The following is an 18,884-nucleotide window of genomic DNA, read 5'->3' as shown; positions in this document are numbered from 1 at the left end:
ATGATTAATAATCTTTGCAGCCCAAGTTCATAGCTTCATGATGTTTTAAAAGCAGATCAAATGACACTCAAACATTTGATCACAGATTAATTCTCGGTGTGTTGATTGTGTGTTACTCATATATTCTTTAGGCGTTTGACTGCGAAACATGACATTTTAAGGAGGTGACCTTGTTTCCACATGATAATCAATGGACTTATGAAAGTAGTTGTGGTTTATTTCAAACATGCAAACAATATATAAATGAAATGAGCAACAATAACAAAATAATAATACAAATAGTGGTCAATCAGAGACGACCTGAGATAAGAAAACAACACATCGATTTAATTTACATATCTGAAAAGTGGTGGGAAAAGGTGCAATTGGTTTAATCCCACCCCTTCTCCATGAAGTATAAACAACAATTATATTTATCTTTCCTCTGGTTCGTCCATCAAATGCTCGTCGCAAACCGATAAACAGTAACTTCTTGTAGTGCACACCCTTAGAATTTCGAAATGCCTTGAATTATAACCCCCTTTCCCTTTTTTAGTGAATAATTTCTGTCAGATTATTAACAATTTTGATTTCGGATTTTTTTGAAATTGATTGAAATATATTTGAAATATCTGTTCTCTTGACTTGGAAGAAAAAAAACTAACAAACCAGCATGTAGGAAGTGTCATGCAACTTTTTAATAAATGGCACTTTTTCTTTTTTATACTAAACAGTCAATTGATCCGTCAAATTATAGTATATAATATAATAGTATATAAGTAAACCAAGCCATGAAGAAAGTAAGTTGGTTCAAGTCCAGCCATGAAGATCAGAACTGACTCAAACAAAACATTTAGTTTTGGTCTGATTTCTCATGATGACACACACAACAGCAGACATAGTGTAACTCCATTACAAAATAGTGGAAGTAAAGTCGAATTGATTTCGCTTGCGGCTGATTCACCTGACGTTATAATTAAGAGTGAGCAGCAGGTTTGTTGTTGTTGCATGTAGAGCAGAGAGCTCTGACTCCCCGGTTAGTCATGTCCCAATTATTTCCTGAGGCAGAGGACGACGAAACATCCGTCTGTCAGACACGCGTATATCATCACACCTGTAACACAGACACTCTTGTTCAGTCATAGCTGCACAGGCGTGAATCACACGTACCCATACGCAACCCTCATCAGTGAATGAGGAAAAGGTGTTTCACTTTGTCTTAACTAATACAGATAAAAAGTGAGAGTTTTTTGTTTCTTTTGTCACCTTGAGCCCTTAAAGCACAGCTCTATTTTCTTTTATCACAGTTTCTGACCAGGGCTCTGTCCTGATTTAATTTAACAACTAACAAATGCCTTGCTGAGCTGCTGTCAGATTACGTCTCTGTATGTTAATGACCTCTCGAGTCATTATCCTCACTAGCTGCTTTCCCAAGAATCAGCGCCTTAAGAAGAGGCCGTCTTGATTTCTGTTCCTGGAACGCCAGTAAACCTGATGAGAGACGGCATTTTACTTTAGATCCACACATAAAATAATGATTGTGAGTGTTTTGTTGACCTGAGCGATGCGATTGTTATTGTTCAGTCTGGAATCTTCTGGTCATGTGCTTCAGTTACTCTCTTCTCATAAATCACTGAACGGACAAACTAATGTCACAAGTACCATTATGATAGCGGTGGATCAGGGGGAGACTCTCCTCAAGCATAATTATTTACTTTGAACTTTGCTGTTGGCTGCTTTGATCATTCAGGTTTTTTTTCATAGAGGGACAGAGCAGGAATGATGAAAGTTATACTGAGCATATTTTTAGAAAATAGACTGAGGAGATCTCAAGCATAGCGTGAACTCTTCTAGTTTTCTTACTTCAGCTGCCTTTTCTGGTCTGGCAATGCATTTCAGAGATTGCTTCTAGTTGTAAATGTACGTTTAAAGCTGCAGTGCTTAACTTTCTGTTCTTGTTCATCTGTTTGGTCTTTGTGAACAGAAACAATGTTATTTGTATGCTGCATCTCTTTACCTGACAACAGGTTCCATCAAGCAAACACTTTCAACCTGACCTGAGAGAAAAGGTAGCCTTGTTTCCACTCGGGGTGGGGTGGAAAAATGGTACGGTCCGGGTGGACCTAGATTGGCTCCACTCACGACAGTCAGCTGATTGGCCGATGTTTCTTCAACGCCCACAGTCTATTCTCATACAAAGCTTCACGTCTTTTTGAGGCAAACAGCCACAAACCGAGCAAGAAGAAAGAGCTGCTGGATGTCCTCCATTGTAGCCTGTTGTGTTGTTTGTTGTGCATTCATTGTCATGCTACGTATCTCGCTGATGTGGCACAGCCCACGCCCTGCCCACCAAGTAAAGGTACTGTTCTCAGTCGAAATGCAAGCCTGACCCAGGGCTTTACCTTTCCAAAATGTACCATACTGTACTGTACCATGATGGAAACACAGCATTTTTGTGTATACACTGGCAACGCAGGGGCGGGCGGCCATTTATACCACCAAACTACTACTGCAGTAGAATTCACATTCTTTGAAAATGTCACCGGGTGATTCGAACACCGGTTCTACTGATAAACTCCGAGACGAAGAGAGTCGCTCGGTGCTTAATCGGCATTGTGTGAACTTTGACGATGCCTTGAATCCCATGGGCATGTCTTTTATATTTAAAAGTTACGCAACACAGTTAATTGTTATCAGACATATCAAGCTCGTCTGAATCTCCCTGTGCAGCCTGTGCTCTGCAGGAACTTGCCTCCAAATTGCTGTTATTGTCCACAGAGAGTCTGCAGTGTCATGCAGACACAGGAATGTATGGGTTTTATCGTCACGTGATGCTGAGAACTGTGAAACCCGGCTTCAGAAAAAGTCTTGCCTCCTCTTTACTGGATCCGTGGATCTGAGCGGCGTCCACGTCGCTTCCCTCCCTCAGATGTGACCACCAGCTATAAAGTCACCAAAATATCCCACATTTCCTCTGACAGTTGTGGTGACTTGAGTGTCAGGATTTTCCACATGGTGAACTTTTGTTTCAAAGGGAACAAACGTGTTGTTGAGAGGAGAAGTTCATGTGGAACTGCAACTTGTGTCTTTTCAGTTGAACTAAAACGCAACACAACTCAGAGAAGCTGCTTTAAAACAGTTAGACGGAAGACACCAACTCCAAGTCTCTGTTGAGCTTAATGAACTAAACAGTCAGAAGGTCATATGGCGGCCTCTCTAACGCCACTAATCCTGTCCCTTCACTTCTATTCAAAGCCCAGGCTGTGCTTTCTATTGCTCATTTAATCCCCTTCCATGGCAACCGGGAAAAGCATTTTCCTTTCTCAAGGGCCACCACAATAATTTAAATATCCACAAACATAATCAGTTGGTGTCCCAGTTTCTTTGGGAGAGGAGCTGAGAGGACATTTTCTGTGGGTCAATCTCAAGATTTGTGGACTCGCATGGAAAAAAAAAAAGAAAAAACAAACTTCTGCTGAAGCCAGTCTGAGAAAACTTCTTCCCTACAAAACCACCCCTGCCACTGTCACTTAAAAACAGATCTTTATCAGATGATTGCCTGTTCCCAGGGTGATGATTATCAGTTATATCACCACTGAATCTGCTGTGTGGCCATTGTTTCCTGTGTGTCAATGTGTCAAACCTGCAGGACGAGCCAGATCTACAGGTGCCTGCTGCTGCTGCTGCTGCAGGGGGGTGGAGTGGCTCAGTGGTTAAGACCGGTACCCTATGTGCGAAAAACATCATGGTCGCAATGGTCGCAAGTTCGATTCCACCCCTCGCTGATTGTACTCAATTCCATTGTAAGTCGCTTTGGATAAAAGCGTCTGCTAAATGACATGTAATGTAATGTAATGCTGCTGCTGCTGCTGCTGCACTTGTACACCTGCTGACTCAGCTAAATGTGAGGTTTGACTGTAGCATCTGTCAGTCCCTCCGTCCCGTCCCTTCTAATTATCTCTGCAACCCTCCAGCTGCTGTGCGTCAATGGAAGAATGCAGGAGGAGTTGACTTTTTACAGTGTTGACTGTAGAGCTGCAGCTAACCATTATTTTTATAATAATATTTTTAATCAAGTACTTGTTTGGTCTGTAGAAGTTTGAAAAATGATGTTGGTTGGTGTTTGCCAAACCTGGAAATGATGTTCTTGAGTGTCTTGTTTTGTCCACAAACTAAAATGATTCAGTTTTAATGACTTCTTTGTTTTATTGAGCAAAAAAAAAAACAGATAATAGTTCCATTTATGAAGTAGGGATGGCACGATGCCACTTTTTGGTGTCCAATATCACAAAATCGAGTATGTACCTATATTGGTCAATACGGCCATTTTAGACCTTTTTAAACTAAGAAACTGTTTAAGTAACTGTGTAACTAATGTTCTTCTCCCATAAAGAAGAAATAAATAGCCAACAAAATGCTGTTGCTGATGAAGATTATTTGTTCAACATCGGACCAATAACTATACTGAGTATCGTATCGGCTCATCCCTATAAAGAAGCTGAAAAATCAGAAAGCTTGTTTTAATTATTGAAAAAACATTCAAGTCAATTGATCAATGATCCAAATAGCTGACCATTTAGTTATCAATTAAGTCTATTAAGGTTAAGACTGTCAATATTATCTGTCTCTGCTGTCTCTGTCATGAAAGAGTTTGTTTTGAATGGTCAGGACTGCACGGACACTTTTACAAGTGCCTGTCGGGCTGATTTCACATGCTGGTTTTCTCACGTAACCGTTTTTTTAACTGGTCCTGCGAGCCATGTGACTTCTTTTCTCCCCGGTGAGCAAGGGAAGCATTCACACAGGTTTAACATAGGGCAGTTTTCACTCTTTGGTCCAACTGTGGTGATATATGGGGCCCTCGGGGCTTCTTTTTATGGCTCTCTGGACTCTTTGTCCGCTGACAAGGGTCCAACGGTTACAGTTGGAGAGGAAGAACAGATTTGTTTTCTATTCTCTCTGTGCAGTCCCCAGGTTCTCTTTACCCCCCCAGAGGCGCAGTCCTAAATGTCAGCCTCATCATCAAGAAGAAATAAATTGGAAAAGTTATGTTACATTATGTAAGTGCTGTGTGGGAGGTTTTGAGATACTTTTATTGGTGTTTTTCTTTGGTCTGCTACTCGCACACCGGAGCAGAATTTGTTTTGATATGGGTCACATTTTGTTATTTTATGGTCCAGTGTGTAAGATTGAGCTGCAGTTATTTCCATTTGGCAGAAATGGAACATTATAAAATATTTATATTGTTTTTCTGGGTGTACACCTGAATGTATAATCACCCTCATGTGGAGGATGAAATGGTAGACAATGAATGAATGAAAGCTGCAATGCATAGCATTTGGTGAGGTTATTATTTGCCTTCTGTTTGGTCTTTATGAACAAAAATTATGGAACATTATTTATATGCTTTTGCGTCCTTTATCTAAAAATGGGCTCTGTAAAGCAATACTATCAGACCTGACTGAGGGAGTGTTTGTTAAAATGATATAAAGTATATCACGATAGAATCTTTCCTCGATATAAAGACGAGATACACTTCATATGACTTCGATGGAACTAATTTCATCCACGTTTTTGACAGATAACCCAAACAGCCAATGATGTGGCTGGGACAGCTGCAGCAAGTGATATTGAAGGATATATATAAAAAAAAAGCATACTGTATATTTTAAGATTTTTTCTGTATCACCCAGCCCTAGTTGCAAGAAACATTAATGCAATCAAACTGCTAAAAGACCAGCAGCAGAATTTGATCTGTGACGTTTTGTGGACGTTTTCCGGCGACAGTAGCTCAGTGCTACTCAGTGCAACTTGAAGGTTGTGGGCTCCGCTTGTCTACGTGCCGATGTGTCCTTGGGTAAGACCCTTGAAAGTGTGAGTGAATGGGTGTGAAGGGTAAAACTGTAGCATAAAGCAGCTTTGAGTGGTCATCAAGACTAGAAAAGCTCTATATAAATACAAACCACATACAGAGAAACACGGATGAGCTTAATACACGTTGTGTGCACTCGTTTGGCAAAGGTTTCAATGTAATGGACGTTTATTTTATACTTTAAAATAAAATAAATTGAAATGACAAGAGTTATCAAATAAGCTTCACATTTGACTGCAGTGTGTTCTGAGGAGCGGAGGATACAAGCTGTTGCATGCAGCAAATCTTCCCCTTTGAATACAGCTCTCCCAACTCCTTGCTGTAAAGACATGCAGAGAAAGAAGAAGAAAAGGGTCTTTTAAGTGTTTTATGCCTCTGACCGTTAATGACACCTGGTACTTTGGTAGTTTGTGCTGGCAGTTGGTGCCTTTGACCTCAATTGCTGTTTACAGGGTGTTTTTCTGGGTCTATCGAGTGGATTTTTTTTTTTTTGAGACTCCAAACTACTAGCACACAGTTCAAAGTGTGTGCACACCTGATTTATTTTTCTTTCTTGTTCGGCCTGTCATCATTCTCGCAGGAATTTATTCTCTCATTATGTCCACAAAAGCATTTCCCGTATGAATATGTTTCAGAGATGACAGTGGGGGAGAAAATGGAGAAATGTTCAATGTTCAGAGCAGCTTTTCCTCTCTGAAGTGACAGCGCCTGACTTATCTCCACAGTTGCAGTGACAGGCCGGAGCCCATCAAGATCAGTTCAGTTTGCTGAATGCAGACTTTAGCCTCTGAAGACCCAAATACGCATGGGAGCAAAGAGATAAGAAGGCACTTGTTTGTACGATAAAATAGGAAATTTGTTGCTGGATAGTGCTATAAATAGCCGGTTGTTCCACAAGGGTATTTCTGGTCTATGGCCTTTAGTAGGTTGTTGCTGTGGAACAAAAAAAATCATCACAAATTCGGATGTATTTTAGTTTTTGTATAAAGTTGAAATTGAGTTCAGTGTGTTGCATTTTCCCTTACTGAAGTGTACACTTTTTTTTTTTAGAAACACGAGCTGGTGTTTGACAATGAGGAGCAGTACTTTATAATTATTGCAGGAGATATACGAGGCAGTGTCCTGTCATTTTAAACTTAACAGTGAGTTAGAGAAAGCCTGTGTCAGTGTGGTAATGTGATTACATTCTCTTGAATTAACAGTTTGTCACTGTGCATCAGCTTGTGTGCCACGGTGTAAACATCTGCTCATGCGGCTCATCTGCGAGTTCTGCTGTGACGCAGGGTCACGCGATAGAGCCAAAAATGGTTATCTATATAATATGTTCTGATCAGTACATATTGAAAATAAGCGTCAGATACTGAAAAATAGATTTTTGTACTTGACTGACGGTCGAAGAATCTAGTTAATTGTGTCTTCATGGACAGAAATGGGATGTTTACCTCAGTGTGTGTGTTTTGTGCAATGCATACAATATGTTGCTTATTTGTTAAGATAACTAGATGCAAAATGCATTTAGTTTATCATAAAATATAAAACAAATGTGTGCAGTATTATTGTACATGTCTCTCAGCATCAGCTGGACTGCTGTCTGTGCAGTACAGACTCAGTCAATTAATACACAATATTCTCGGTTGATAAATGGATTTGTTAAGTGACAATTGAATCACTTTGCCCTCTGAGCTGCTCTGGTCTTTACGACTGTCTGCACTGCTAAGTGATCCAGCAGACAGGGTTTCTGTCCGTGATCTCCATCTGTCTGGATCATGTCTCCAAATGGAAAAGGTCTGGATAAGGGATTTTAGAGGTGTGGCTTTTTTCTGTCTCCCTCCTCTGTCTTCTTTACCCCCACCAGGCGTCTCTGTTACAATCCTGGCTTTAGATGTTTAGTGCTCTTTACTGTCATGTCCTCATATACAAGCAAACCCTTTTCTGTGTTTTTTTTCCCCTCATCAAACCAAAATAAATGGAAGATCGGTGAAGATTCTTTGTTGTTTACTTGTGTTGTCACTGAGATGATACTAAAAGGGCGTCTATTTTCACCTGTTTGCTTTGCCCAAACATTCAACTTGTTTTTGCAGTACCATACAACAGGCTGATGTGTCTTTCACACAGGAAATACCATATAGCATTCTGCAGGGTCATAAAACATGTGGGTTTTCTGCCAAATAACATGCTAAATTACACCTTTTAAAAAAAAAATAAATTTTTTTTATATATATATATATATATATATATATATATATATATATATATATATATATATATATATATATATATATACACTGCCCCACGTCAGAGAAATGTAAAAACACTATAGTTTCAGCTTTTTCTATAGCAACTCCCTCAGGAAAGTGTAATTTCCTGAGATCCACGAGAAATCACCAAGCGGATGTTGATGTTTTTCTTTCCAGCTCACTGTTGTTAATGTTATGGCATTCTTCAGATATACACAGCTGATCTGTTCAAATTTGTTTGCTTTGTGTGTCTGTCAGCGCATGACTCACTCTCCCATTGTCATAGTTGCTGTGGGTTTTCGGAGTCAGTGTGGCTGGCTCTCATGGATCCATTAGAACAAACTGTTTGGACTCTGCAGCCACCCAAAGTACTTTCACCCTTCTCCTGTTTCCTCCTTGGGGAGGTTCCGGTCACCACCTCAGTCGTAGCTCATTAAATAAGAAGCTGGTGATGCAGGGATTCAGTTTGACCATTAATAATGTCTCATATTTGGTACCTGCTCACAGGTAAAGGCCAACTAAGGTGCAGAATCCAATCTTTCTTATGTCTTTATTTATGAAATGTCCACCTTTCTTCATCAGATTAATCTGTAAATAAGGTTAAATAAATAGACCCAGCTCTCTGGCTTTTTAATCTAATAATTCAGGATTGGCTGCTGAGATTTTACACATCTCTGTGTTAAAGAACCCTTTAGCAACCAAAGACATTTGAGAACATCATCATTTTGAGGTTTGGGAAACACTGATCAACATTTTCATTTTACAGACCAAACAACTCATCAATCAATCAAGAATATGATTAACAGATTTACTCGTTATGAAACTAATCATTAGTTACAGTCCTGCGGCTGAAAAGACATTGAGTTATAGATTTTTTTCTTTAGCAGTCAGCAAAACTCAAACTGAAACAAACGTTGTCAATGAATCCCCAACAATTTAATCACGTACTGTAAGTGGGCAGGTACGTGATTAAAATCAGGTTGTAGACAGCTTTGTGTCTCTGTTGGATGACGTAAAACTGATGAGGCTGGCAACACAGTAACTGACCTGGATACCTCTCTGTGACCTGACCTGCAGAGTGTGACATAAACGGAACCAAAATGTCTCACTGAGGCAGTTTAATGAAGGAGAATTTGTATCAATGTAGATGATTTAGGTTTGTTTTTTCATGTACACTGATGTATATCAAAAGTGGCATAGATAAGAAATCATGTCAAAACCTGGCACAAAACTGAGCACCCAGTATTTAGCACTTCAGATTATTGAGCACGAGTTGGCACGTGGCGTTCACTGCACTAATGTAAACCTTTGTACTATAAGCTTACGTTGCTAATATGCTCGACATGTCCACCAGTGCATCATTACAGTTCTATCTAACGTTTTTTTGAAGCCTGTACCCCCCTCTGACCCACATGCATTCCTTCAGTCTGTCTGCTCTTTATGCCTGCTACCTCAAGTGTAAAGGGGCACACTGTTCTCCCTGGTCTGCTTTGGGCCTTTGTCCTTCCATCCATTTATATAAGTAAAGATTTAGCTTTCCTACACGTGGAGCTGCAGTTGGAGAGCACGTTGCCACATGTACACTAATCCCTCCCCCTCACTCAATGCTTTCTTGTATATTTCACTGAAACTCTCATCTTTTCTTGATCCCAGACAATGAAAGCTTACTGTAGGCTGTAACACGATGAGATTTAACCTGGGCTCCTGGTTCATTTCTTTGTTTATTTTTTTTGTGTGTGCAGAGAGGTAACTGAAACTCTCTCCATTGAAAAACTGCTAGTCCCATGCCTTGCAGGGCTCTCGTGTATCCCAGTTTTAATTTTTCGGTGGGTGTGGTGCATGAGCTGGTCCAATATATGCAGAATTTTATTTCCTCAGGTGTTGAGAAATGATTTATAGGCGTCTCCCGGATTCAAATTGGAGTTTTCCCCAAAGGAATACACTAAAGTCTTCAGTCGATCAAAGTTTTTTGTTTGTGTCTGTCTGTGCTAGTCCAGCTTTCTCAATGGCAGCTGGTAATCCACTTCAGCTCTACTGCATGGCGTGTCCCAAGTGTCCTTATAAGGGCAAACTCGCTTGTCGGCTCAATACAATGAGTTTAAAGCACTGATCTGATTCCGACTGGATGCACTTTAACCTCATCCTGCTCTGGAACTAATTACCACTGCCTCTTGTTTCATGCTTGGCAACTCACTCATACCAATGCACGTGAATGCACAAGTATGCACACAATCCGCATTTCTCACTGTATATCTAACCCCATGATGTGTCTTTAAATTATCTCAAAGTGTCAAAAAAGACAAAAGTGTGAACTACAAAGGTGATAAACAACACACACACTCTCATTGGGAGTCAAAAGGTCAGGATTTGGTCTAAGGGGTCATGTGCTTTCAGGGCGTGTGTGTGTGTGTCAGAGCTAGGGAGGGGTAACAGTGCCTTTAACACACCAGGCTGTGAAGTTTGACCTGACCTTTGCAAACCACATAACAATATAATGACAGAGTAACAAATATAAGGCTAGGTATTTGTAATGTTTGCACTATTCTTGTTACAACCCTCAGTTTTTTGGGGGGGACCAAATAACCTTCCCATTCTTAGAAATTAGAATTTCCACATGGGCTATTATTAGAAATTATGTTTCATAAGAAAATCATTTTGTTTGTTATTTAAAAAAAAAAGAAAAGAAAAAAAGCTAATTTCCTTAAATGTTGAATGTCTAAATATAAATAGTACAAGGAAGGAAAATAAACTTAAAAATCTTATTATGGTGTTACAGGCTAAATGATTTAGATTAGAGATGCATGATTTGGTTAAAAAAAGCTCTTGTGATTGAACAAACAAGTACTTTGAAATGGATTTTTAGATCTCGACATAAAAAAACATCTACACAAACTTCAGACTTTGTACAGTATTGTTTTCAAAATAGTAGTATCTTATGAAGTCAGATTTCTTTTTGCAAGTGGGAAGTCTTGGCCCAACACCCATAAACACACCTATAATTAAATAAACATTTTAAGCCTCCAGGCTGTCTTTCAGCAGTCTCTTTATTGCCCAGGATGTTCACTGTCATGTAATTATCATACTTTTCTTTGTTCCGTTTAAGGTGCTGATACAAATTTATATCCAAAATATCAGTATACGACTGAGCTAGGTTTGTTTTTTTGTCATCAATTCAGCATCAGTCTGCTTGTCGACATGCGTTTCTGTCTGGTGTGGGACACTGGATGCTCATTTGACCACTGCACACGCTTTACTGCCCAAAAACTGATGGGTCATTTCTTCCCTGATGTCCGTAGATAATGAGCCGACTGAACGCAGACAGAGAATAGCTTGTTGCATTCGCACATGCACAATTCTATTTGATTAGACGATGGCCTTGAGTGGTTACATCATCACATTTTAATTTGATTAACTGTGTGGCACTGATTTGAATCCAGTTATACTTGATTAAAGAATCTGGTTAAGCATTTAGCTGGAAACGGTTACACTTTCAACATTTTGCTGTACGCTGAGGTCACATTTCAGTGGTACAAAAACAAAAAAAAAAACAGTCTAATCAAACATATAATACTCAAAATATCTACATTAAAATATCTGAAACCGAAAAGTCTAATGTTATATATTTTGTTGAGCCAACAAGTTTCCAACATTCTAAACCCATAGAAATGTAATGTTTATTCAAGACATCATTTCTTAATAACGTCATCTGCTATAACTTTTGCGGCAAACCTCCTATGGAACATCGGAGCGAAGAAGGAGATATTTATTACCACTAAGTAATATGTGTGTTTTTAAATTTTTTTTTTCCATTTTGTTGTGTGTATTTGTCAACAATGGATCATACGGACTCATTTGTGTTTGCTGTACATTCTGCTGCTAAATTTCTCCCTGTAAAATGCAAACACACAAGGGAGTCAAATGAGACAACAATTCCTATGATCCCACACTGCTTCCAAACATCATCAAAGTATGTCTTGTTTTGATTGAGAGACCCTTATCAGCAACAAACCGCTTCAAAAAAAGTCTTCAAACAAGCAGCAAAGAGGCCTGAAACCAAGACAAATCTGAGCTTGTACAGCGTTTTGTTATTTTATTTGCACACTACTTGAGCCGAGTGCTCAGTCTTATTTCACTCCCACTGATTTAACATAATCGTATTACAGCACTGCGACCACAGGTAGAGCTGTGCAAGTTCACCTCAATTATGGATGGCAGACCAACCTAAATAGAGGCTCAGTATATGTTTGACCACCTGAGAAACTTTGATTTGGCACCATATTTGACCACCTCTGATGCCGTGTCCCTGTGAGGCTGCGGCAGAGCAAATTTAGCAGAAATCTGTGCATGGTAGATGAGTTCAGACAGACTTGCTGTCCTCAGAAGGGTGTCACCAGCTGCTCGGGATTACTGCTAAACCCACAAACACTCTCTAATTGATGGTGATTGATTGAGCTGCTGCTGCAGTCAAATGTCTTTGGATAGGTTTGTGGTTTTGATTCTGTGGAAAAGCTGCTGATTGGCAGGAAGTGAGTCACAGTGACCAGGGTGCACACAGTACATGCCTTTGCAGGCCCTGGTTGTGATTCATGCAAACACTGTCTTTGTATGTTGATCTTTATCACAGTGTAATTTCTTCTAAATACATTAAGTAGGGATGAGCCAATATAATACTCGGTATCAGTGTCATTCTGATGTCAAAATCCCTTGATGGATGTCAGGAGGAGAAAAGTAAAATCAAACGTCACGTAAATGCTTTTAATAAACATGGGCAATAAGAGATATGTCTGCCACCATCTGTCATGTGACGGGATGTGAGTTAAGGCAGAAAATATCTTGTTTTTTAAAATGGCTGGTGGTAAATTTATCGGCACAAATGTATTAACACCTGAGTTAAAAATGGATGACAGACTGTATCGGACTAATATCGGTTTTGGTAGAACTGCAGGGTTGTGATATTGGTAATGTATTAAGCTATGTTTCTACAGTACAGTACCTTTATTTTTTTCGCATTTCCATCAGGAATAGTACTAAAATAACCAGCCCCGAGCATTCTATTCTATGGTACCCTTCCCTTGCGGTACCAGAGTACAATGGTATTGTACAGTTATACTGATTGGATGACAGAAAAAAGTTACTCCCTTGCGATTGGTGTAAATATCCCCTGGAAGTCGAGACACACACCCGCAGTCTATTCTCATACAAGTTTTGACATCTTGTTGAGACAAAGCTGCTTGATGTCCTCCATTGTTGTCTGCTGTGTTGAGTTTGATGGCACAGCCCACACCCAGCTACCAATTAAAGGTCCTGTTTTCAGTCGGAACACAAGCCTGACTCTGGGCTTTACCATTCCAAATCGTACCGTACTGTACCATGATGGCAACTGGGCCTGATCTTAAAATATCTAATTGCAACAATATTGACTGGAATTGCGATATGATCCGCAATATATCATTATTCACATTTTCATTCAAAAAATATATTTAAAATGATTAATGTGTGAAATTTGTGCGTATCTGTGAGGAACAAAACATGTTCTCTTCAGTCTGTTGCACAAGATGTTTCAACATCAATAGTTTATGTAAAATAATATTTTGAGATGCATTTTGGCTTTAAAAGATATTGCGCCTCCTGTTATTTGAATGACTGTAGTAGACTGTGTTGCGATTCATTTCGATTAATTGTTCAGCTCTAATGGAAACACAACCATTAACCATCCTTATCATTAAGTCATTAAGTGCATTTGAGAAAAGGAACACCCATCACTGTGACTGCCCTAGTTTCTACAGCACTGCCTTTTCTCTCTTCACCCTGTCAATCACATCCATATCTCAGTGGCTGTGTCATGTGACTCCACAGAAGCCCTACAGGTGTGAAGGTGACGGTTCTGGAGTATGACGTCAGCCCTGCAGTCACTCAGGGTGCTGACGGCTTGCAGAAGTCTGAGTGACTGCATGTTCTCTGTACAACATTTGTGTGTGTGTCCGTGTCCGTGTGTGTCCGTGTCCGTGTCCGACCTGTTCTCTGACTCATGCGTCAGTTAACAGTAGCAGCAGCACTGCGTGAAAGGCTTTCTGTCTGTGTGTGTGTAACGGCTGCTCTCTGGGTCACAGTGTTGTTATTTTAGAGACACGGTGACGGTTGGATACCCAGAGGTCTGTGCGCTGGTTTGAAAAATGCCTCTGTGAATGGTCCGAGGTGTAAGGTGCTGTCACTGAGTAACTACTCTGCTCCCACCCTCCTCCTCCTCCTGTTCTAGCACAATCCACTCACTGTAAAGGCAACTGTCATGTTTCTGGACCCGTGTGTGTGTTTCCATATCTGGCTCTTTAACAGTTATTCTGTTTTCTTTGGCAGGCGGCCAAGTTTGAGGTGTGGTTTTATTTGCTTGGGTTGCACCCACTCGTTGCTTTCCTGTAGAGTTATTGACCATTCCTTTTTAAATCTTTTTTTTTTTTTTCCTTTCTTTTTTCGAAAAGACGGTTGCCACAGCTGGCCTCGTGCCTGCTGGATTTGGCCCGTTAAATTTAGTGAATAAATGCTGGGATACAATCCAGACTTAAATCTCTGATTGGTTCATTCAAAAAACAAAAACACAACTGAACATCTTGTCAGCATCAAGGTGGATTTGTTTTGTTTGAACAGGTAAAAGTGCTGACGTGCGCATGCACACTGTCTGCCTCTTATCACCACCATCATGACTTTAATTCCCCTCAGTCTGCTTGTTTTTGAAAAGATTAGTGAAACAGATCTGGACAGTTCTGACGTCGATCACATGCTCCAAGTTTGGGAATTTTTGCCTTTTCTGAGCGTTTTCTTTTGTCACTTTGTTTTATGTTTTAAACTGATCTTTGCTGAGCACATAGTAGGGAAACGTAGCCTGGTATTAAATTCTAATAAACAGTTGTGTTTTTTTGAGTCAAGGCCCAGGCTTGAGGCTAATAATGTATAAATAGATAAATCACTCAAGTCTTAAACCTTGGCAGCACACAGGCTGTATTATAATCACATCATGACATTCATTCGGCAGTGAACTTGACAGTGTGGTAACAGAGGGCTCCCTTGGGTGTTTGGTTAGTGTGTGTGTGTGTGTGTGTATGTATGTGAGACAGAGAAAGACACTCTGGGCTGTTAAGACACAAAAAAGTGAGCAAGTGCTTTCTCATATCCTCTCTTCCTCTTAATTTTCTGGCTTTACAATCAAAAACCTGACACTGTTCCTGTTCCTTTAGAGCACTGCATCATCTCACTGCTGTGTTGGACCCAAACCCTTTTCCTGATTTCACTACCATCTCTTTTCCCTGTGAGTCAGCAGGAATGTGAGGAATGACCTGTGCAAGGCTTTTCCCACCCAGATCTCATCTGTCCATTTTTAGGCATACCCGTCCAGCTTCTCATTCACTTCCCTCCTTGTTTCTTTTTGTCTTCTAACCACGTTACCCTCCCCTCCTATACCCCCGCCCCTCTGTCTTTGTGCTTTTTCTGAGCACTCTCTCCTCGCTCATTCTTTTTAGTCAGCTCAGCGCTTTACATTTACACAAATTACAGTACATAGAAGAGCTCCTCTGAGCCAGTGCAGTGCGGGCTGCATATTTTTGTCAAACCACAGCAAGACTTAAAAACCACTGGCCCTCCTCATCTCTTGTGAGACCCCCCCCCTTCTCTGTCTCCTCCTCATCCTCTGGGCCCAGCAGGGGGAGCACATCAACCCCTTTTCAACCCATCAGGGAGTAAAACTTAGCTTAGCAACCACATCCATCTCTTTTAAGTAGAAGTCAGTGGGGATGCAAAGATTTGTGTCTTAACTCTGCAGGCTTTAACTGGTGTCTTTGAGCGGGAGGTTTATAAGAAAAGAGCTGTTCATCTCTGCATGTGTTGACAGGTTCCTGCTGTCCACCAAAAGAGAGATCTGTCTCCCATTTGACAGCGGAGGACTCTCTCTACCCTCCCGTGCTGTTAACATGAAAGACTTTAAGAAGTACACCTTAAAAACTTGTCTTTTCCTTTACAAATAAATCCTTTAACTTGTAGCCACTCAGAGCGAAGTGTGGCTCAGTGAGTGAGCCACTTAAATATCGGGGTCTCTAGGGCCTCCTGTAGTCTAGTTACTGTTTAGCCAGGGTGAAATACAGCCAGAGACGAGAGGACACCTGGGTGATAAGTTGACCTGAGAGCTGAACACGATTACGTCTTACAGTTGAGCACCAGCTGTTGGCGCGCCTGTTTCTCATCCATGCTCAGGTGGTCCTGTCTTTTCACATTAGTGAAGTCCGAGGACTTGTCATCACCTGTATATAAGGCACTCCATTTGCTCTGCTGACCCCGTAACTCAGATTTAAAAGTCAGTCAGGGTGGTTTCGTTCAACTTTGTGAGGATGATACCCACATTAAAAAAATATGACATGTGCTTAACTTTTCTTTTCTTCAGCACACTGTCAAATTCTTTCTCTGACAACCAGCCATTGTGTGTCTATAAAAAAAGATGCAGTTTTCTGATTGTTGAACAAATTCTCTTTTGTGATGCATCAGGATTTCACTAGCACCGTGTCAGCTTTTGCAAGTAAAGTTCACAGAGGTCATCTGTACACAGGCTCCTCTTGTACTCATATTTACTATTCATCTAAATAGGAACACAATTTCCAAAATTGACAATCGTGTTCATGGAGAAAACCTGAAGCTAGTGACTGAGATCGTTAATTACTCAAGGAAATGTCTACTGCCATTATAAATCAAGTCAGACTTTCATTCAAATTGAGTTTTTTTTTTTTTTTTAAAGCTTCCTGGTGGCTAACTGCTACTTCTGGCTTACTACCTGAACTTCATCCATCCATCTATTTTTATTCACAGTCTATACTTTTAGGCGGATTGACTGAAAGTCTGACCCTAGTGTCCTTGTTTTGCAGGGTTAATGACAGAGGTTCAAGACTCGGTGTCTAAAAGAATTCAGGGCTACAACTTGTGTTTTGACCCAAGAACCCTGCAGTTCTGCTCACTGACTGCACTGTACTTACACAGAGAACAATCCTGGCTGTCACCCTTTCGAAGCAGATTATTATATAAGTCCTCACCAAGCTTCTGTGGTGCATTGCACGTACTCATGGATGCAAATTTGAATGCAACAGGTGGCTCATATTAGCAAGTCAAATGTTTGGCCTTCTCTGTAGCGTCCTGCATGTGTAAACACATGCCAAAATCCTCACGTTCTGTTTCTCTTTTTGTGTTGTGCATTCAGCTGGATGGAACCATAGATCTGGACGAGAGACGCCTCATCCGTTCAGCCATCCGGGACTTGAGGAGGAGGGAGATCGAGGACATGGAAGCTGCTCTGGCGAGCAAGAGATTTCGACCCACACGCCTCAAACAGCAGGAGGACAAGGAGAACCAGCACAGGTAAAACCACTCATTGACATAATGCATTCTCCAAAGACCCATTTCCATCCATTCCATAACACCAAGTCAAAAGATATGAAGAGGAACACAAAACTGATCTCTGCCTTCCCACATTTTGGCACTCTTCTCTTTGGATACCTGGCACAACAGTGCGACACCTCAAGCTGTGTTTACACCAAGAGCTACAGTGCAGTTGTAGTGTGTAGCAATACACAGTTGCCAAAGGTTTTAACAAAGAAAAACAATGTGAAACTGTCGCAGGCTGACATTATGCAGTGGAAAACACAAAAGCCTTGAAATTTCTTTGTTCAAATGCTCATCCATTTCAAAAAAATGACATGTTATTGTATTTCTTTTGAGCTGTAGCCTAAAAGTGACAATTCTGTCAAACAATGGACTGCATTGTGTCTCATTTCACCTTTTAAATGTTGGACCACTGTGCTAAGTACCTTAACAGAAAATTGCCAAAAAAAGTGAGATGGTACAGATCAGATATTTTGGTGCTTTTCACAGTGCTTGTATAGCACTTTTTTTTTCTTTTTAAAAACCGAGATAACAGAGTTATTATTATCATTATTAAATGAAAACAATGTATATGCACATGCATACACAGTCACAGACCTGACCCAATGACTACTACACAAGACTAGGTGAACTGGGGATACTGAGAATACACTTAAAAACCCAGATGCAACATTCCTCAATTCTGGTGGGAAAAAGTCTGGAAAGTTGGGTTCTGGAATCATCAGGGAGAGAAAACGGCAATTGCAGTAAATTTTCCATCTTGTTTTTACATTTTACATCACGTTTCATCGTCATGTCGTATGCTCCAGTCAGCATTTAGGTCAAGAGATTAAAAACATCAACGTTAGTCATTCTGTCTGTTTAACTACAAGTGCATTTATTTGCAAAATATAAGGAATACTTGGCTAGCCTGAGAAGTAGTTTACTACAAAATCACAGAGATTTAAATGGGAGGGGAGTTTAATCCTTTCGCGGTGTTTGTTTTCTTCTCTGTGGGCATGAAATCCTGATCTCTGGAGAATGGAACAGGTCATTTTAGACTCATTTTACAGGTGATGATTTAAGACTGGCACTCGTTCAAGTTTATGGGACGATCCCTAGCATCTGGTCTGGAACACTGTCAGGGGACGTTAACATGCAGCGTCTTTTGCATGAACAAATACATTCTTTTCAGTGGAGGCGTGCGTAAGACGCGCACACACACACAAAAGACCAACACTTTTGCAGCGTGCCTGTTCTTTTGGGAAAATCACTGTGCACTGATGTAAAAATATCAACTTTTTTGAATGCAGCAAACACTCTCAGGGCATTTTTTTGATACTTGACTCAAAAAAGTAGGTCAATCTGCTCTGTGACCACTCTGAATCATAATTTCTGAGTCATAA

General features: G+C 40.4%; 1 protein-coding gene across 4 annotated transcripts in view; it reads left to right on the top strand.

Moving 5' to 3' along the window:
* smtnb (smoothelin b) overlaps window positions 1–18,884 on the top strand; it is a 53,890-nt gene that overhangs the window by 767 nt on the left and 34,239 nt on the right. For all 4 annotated transcript variants that reach the window (XM_044026082.1, XM_044026083.1, XM_044026080.1 and 1 more), the window contains exon 2: window positions 17,318–17,475. In XM_044026082.1, the coding sequence (XP_043882017.1) occupies window positions 17,318–17,475 (158 nt within the window). The remainder of the gene's footprint in view (window positions 1–17,317; window positions 17,476–18,884) is intronic.

The sequence above is a fragment of the Solea senegalensis genome, linkage group LG5 (assembly GCF_019176455.1).
Source record: "Solea senegalensis isolate Sse05_10M linkage group LG5, IFAPA_SoseM_1, whole genome shotgun sequence".
Taxonomy (NCBI): Eukaryota; Metazoa; Chordata; class Actinopteri; order Pleuronectiformes; family Soleidae; genus Solea; species Solea senegalensis.
This window is presented reverse-complemented; position numbering and strand designations above follow the sequence as displayed.